This window comes from Adelges cooleyi, unplaced genomic scaffold, assembly GCF_023614345.1.
Source record: "Adelges cooleyi isolate 19-005CV unplaced genomic scaffold, UGA_ACOO_1.1 ACOO_flye_CR_arks_rails_tigmint_CR_PRNA_447, whole genome shotgun sequence".
Lineage (NCBI taxonomy): Eukaryota > Metazoa > Arthropoda > Insecta > Hemiptera > Adelgidae > Adelges > Adelges cooleyi.
In genome coordinates, this window is record NW_026096130.1 from 1,892 (window position 1) to 5,931 (window position 4,040).

Here is a 4,040-nt window from a genome sequence, read left to right on the forward strand (position 1 = left end):
GATAATTATTTTCGGTACGGTTGGCACGACTGCTCGGTCTGGAGGTACCTCCGCGGCGCGCACTGCCGAACCGGGTCGTCGTCAAAGTCAATAAGTAGTAATCCCATAGATAATAAATTAATAATTATCTATGAGTAATCCCAATATGTTATTTGTTTTTAATTTTGCTTAAAAACGGGATGCGCTTCTTAAAGCATTCCATTAATCAACAGCTAGGTATACATTAAAATATATTACACGTTTCGTTTTTTAATAAATTTCGACATAAATTTTTTGTATATTAAGCTGATAACAGCAGATGATAAGAAACCGTTGTCGATAAGAACTCGGTTGTTATCATTATCGATCTGTCACAACAGCTACCTACATTTTGATAAACAAGCCAAATTACAATTATTATTATAATGATGTTTATTTGCGAAATTACTCGACCCGAAAAAACCTTTTTTTGGCACGATATCGTTTAATTTAATATTATTATTATTATTTAACATAGTAATTTATCGCAAAGTGTGTGTATATATTGTAATATTACTACAATTCGATAGTCGCCGCCGCCGCCGCCGGTAATATGATTGTACCGAAAAAAGACCTTTTGGTCTTGTTGAAACCCTATTATTGGGTGAACGTCATGTTGACGTGTTCGTTTGTTTTCTGCAAGAAAAACGATTACGTGTGCCGTCACCTGTTCGAGCCGACAGACACCTCGTGCGAACTGGACACGGTGAGTGATGAAGTCGTGTACCCGATATTTTGTAACCCGATAGATAGTTTAGAAGTTTTTTTTTTTTACAATGTCATTTTGTTTTTACACTTATCTAAACTTGTTTATCTTACTTGTGTCTGAACCCACGATATTATATTACACTGCAAACTGCCGAATCGATTAGCAACAGCTCTGTGTAATAGACCAATAGGCGTACACGATACAGTTAGTCAGGAGGTTATCGGGTCAAAAATGTTAAAAGTTCATCGCTTCCTCTGTGTCGGAAAAATATGTGCCAAAAAAATATGTACACATTTTGCTACTTAATATTACGGCGCTTTTTATTACTTGGCATATTCTTGAGATTAACGACACCCCGTGTATCGTTGGTGACGAACCAAAGAATACAATAAACCCTTTTGCCTTGCCCCCCTCGAATGGTTTTTTTTTTGTATTTCTCTTTTTCCAATTAAAAAAGATTCAGGACTAACGGTAGGAAAAATTGGGACCGAATGTAGATCTACTGCAGTGTGAAGAGCCATGAATTTTCTGGAAAATTTGTTGTCCGCGTTTATTGTTTATCAAACATCTCACTCGGACCGTTTTCAATTATAATATTATACACATTTAGTTATTATATACACAGTTCTCTATTGTGTACACAATTCATCCAGCGTAGGAACGCGGCTGCGTATAAACCGTTTGTGTCTCGAACGCAGTTTACGCACAAACAAAATCGGCCGTATTTACATTGAAAATCGCACGCTTTAACAATCAGCGTATAAACGAATATACACTTGAAATCAGTTTGTATTTTATTATAGGCTACGACAAAGTAAGTTGAAAGTATACTTTGTGAAGCGACGGTTATTTATTTTTTTTTTTTCACAATCACTCAACAAAACATTAGGCTGAATAAAATAAAATGAGTATTTTTGGAAACTCACTTTAGTTTTTTACCAACAACCCTTTGTGGTCGGAGGATTAAATCATTTCTCGAAAGAGATATTTCCATCCCTCTCCCCCTCCCCCCATTAAAATTGCACAACTAAATAAAATTATTCCAATAATACCGAATACACTTTTTATAGTAGATTTATTCTTCGGGTGTACAATATAGTAAAATTATTTTATTTGTCCAATGTCCCCCCCGACTGTACCTACTTGTGTACTTTTGTTTCGATTACTTCTTACAAATACACGTCATTGGTTTTTATTTTTACTATTTATGTTTTTCCAGAAAGAATTGGAAATTTTGCTGTTCGTAATGATCGTCATCATGATACGCACGAGGAAGGCCGGCAGCGTGACGATGGTCGATTATTTGTCGTCCAGCTTCATATACACCAAGACGGCCAACTTGTTGTTGTGGTTTTTCGCGGACGCCCGATACGGATTGATTTACTCCGCTTTGGTCATCAGTACGTGTACTGATAGAATAGAATATATTAGTGTATTATCGGTGTATTTGATTAAAACACATTATTGTTTTTTAATTATAATTAATTATGAGATTACACTGTAACACTATTTACATGTATATATGTATATATATATATATAGGTGTAAAATGATTGTATTAATTTTGTTTTTTGTTTTTTCAGTCATAACTTTCGTGCTGCCCGCGCCCACGTATTCGGGCCCCGAAAACGTCGTGTACTTCCGGTCGCTGGCCAGCCTGGAGGAAACGCTCAGGGACGACAAGTACACCGTGTGGATCGTTTGCTTCTACACGACGTGGAATCCGTCGTGCGCGAATTTCGCGCCGATATTTTCGCAATTGTCCGTCGAGTGAGTATGCACCACATGTGTGATACCGTGGTGATTTGGCACTGTCGATGTTGACTACCCGACACCGGTGTCGGTGATGTGAATACTATATTCTCCATAATATAACAGTGTATAATATTATCATATATTGTACATAATATGACAATACAACAGTGTATAATATAATATGATATTGTACATATTGCAATATAACAGTGTATTGTGTATTTTTCTGTTGCTCAAGGTACGACACAAAGTATTTGAAATTCGGCAAAATCGACGTTAGCCGGTACCCGGACGCCGCACAAAAGTTCAACATAAACGACACGTCGTTCAGCCGTCAACTGCCCACCGTGGTGCTGTTCAAGAACGGCTTGGAGTCGGTGCGACGACCGGTGTTCGACGCCAAAGGCAAAGTGTACAAGTTCTTTTTCACCGAGGTAAGAGAGTATTAAAAAAAAAAAAACACAATATCCCGTACCTACCATACACACAGTATATATAATATGTACAGTCATAGTTAAACGATAACAATAACGACGACGATTTTTTTTTTCCAGTCCAATTTCAAAGCCGTTTTCGATATGAACAACGTGTACGCGGATTGTAAGAAAACGCTGGACAAGAAAAAGAACGAAGGGGCCGAAAAAACAAAATCCGATAAAAAAAAGAAAACTTCATAGTCTCTCTCTCTCTCACTTGTCGAAACAAATTTTATCGAAAACTAGACTAACATTTTTTTTTTTCTTAATATTTTTCAAGTGTGCCCCGTCCGTATTTACTATTTTTTTTTTTTTGCGCAACCACAACGATGTATTATTTATGTCGTGTATTCTTTATTACGTAGCCGCGCAAAAGATACAATAATATGTGTGTGTTTTTTTTTTTTATTATACATTTTGAGATCTTTTTTCCCTTTACAAAACTGTAAAGTCGTGGAAACAACTAACGAATCTAGTCATTAATATTAGACATTTCGCTTAAATTACATTTTATATGCGTCCAAGCGCATTATTGGTTTTTTTTTTTTTTTAATTAACTAATATAGTGTATTCAAGTTAATATTATTATTATTATTATAGTAATACGGTTTACAATTATTGTAAAGACGTGTAATGTTAAGCGCAGCATTTATTTTACAAAACAATTGTAACTTTTTTTCAAGTTGACGTGTTTAAATAATAATTGTCAAATTTTGTTTTTTGTTAGATTATTAATAATACAACGTAAGATTTTTTTTTTTTCATTCTTTTTTCAACATAAAGTGCATCTCCTGAGACTATGTTTTTTTTTTTTTTTTTTAAATAAAATATGGCTGAACGAGCAAAATTATTCTAATAATGTTTAGAGCTGAAAGAACGCGGTGTTGAAATTACAAAGAGTTTCATCGAGGTGGGTGTCCGAAGTTAGTAAAAAAAAAAAGAAAATTAATTAATTCAGACGGATAATTTAGGTTCATCATTAAACAGTGTGGTGGCAGTTAGTTTTTTTTTTGTTAGAAACTGCAAGTTCACGTATAAACATATATTTCCCTCGAGTTTGTTACGATTTTAAATAAATAACT

At 34.8% G+C, this 4,040-nt stretch overlaps 1 protein-coding gene across 1 annotated transcript; it reads left to right on the forward strand.

Annotated features, from left to right (window-relative positions):
- Window positions 1–386: 386 nt before the first annotated feature.
- Window positions 387–3,523, forward strand: LOC126842148 (thioredoxin-related transmembrane protein 2 homolog). The gene is made up of 5 exons (XM_050579035.1): window positions 387–724; window positions 1,947–2,127; window positions 2,311–2,497; window positions 2,721–2,916; window positions 3,037–3,523. The coding sequence occupies exons 1-5, from the start codon at window positions 572–574 to the stop codon at window positions 3,157–3,159; spliced, it is 840 nt and encodes a 279-aa protein (XP_050434992.1). The 5' UTR covers window positions 387–571; the 3' UTR covers window positions 3,160–3,523.
- The last annotated feature ends 517 nt before the right edge of the window (window positions 3,524–4,040 follow it).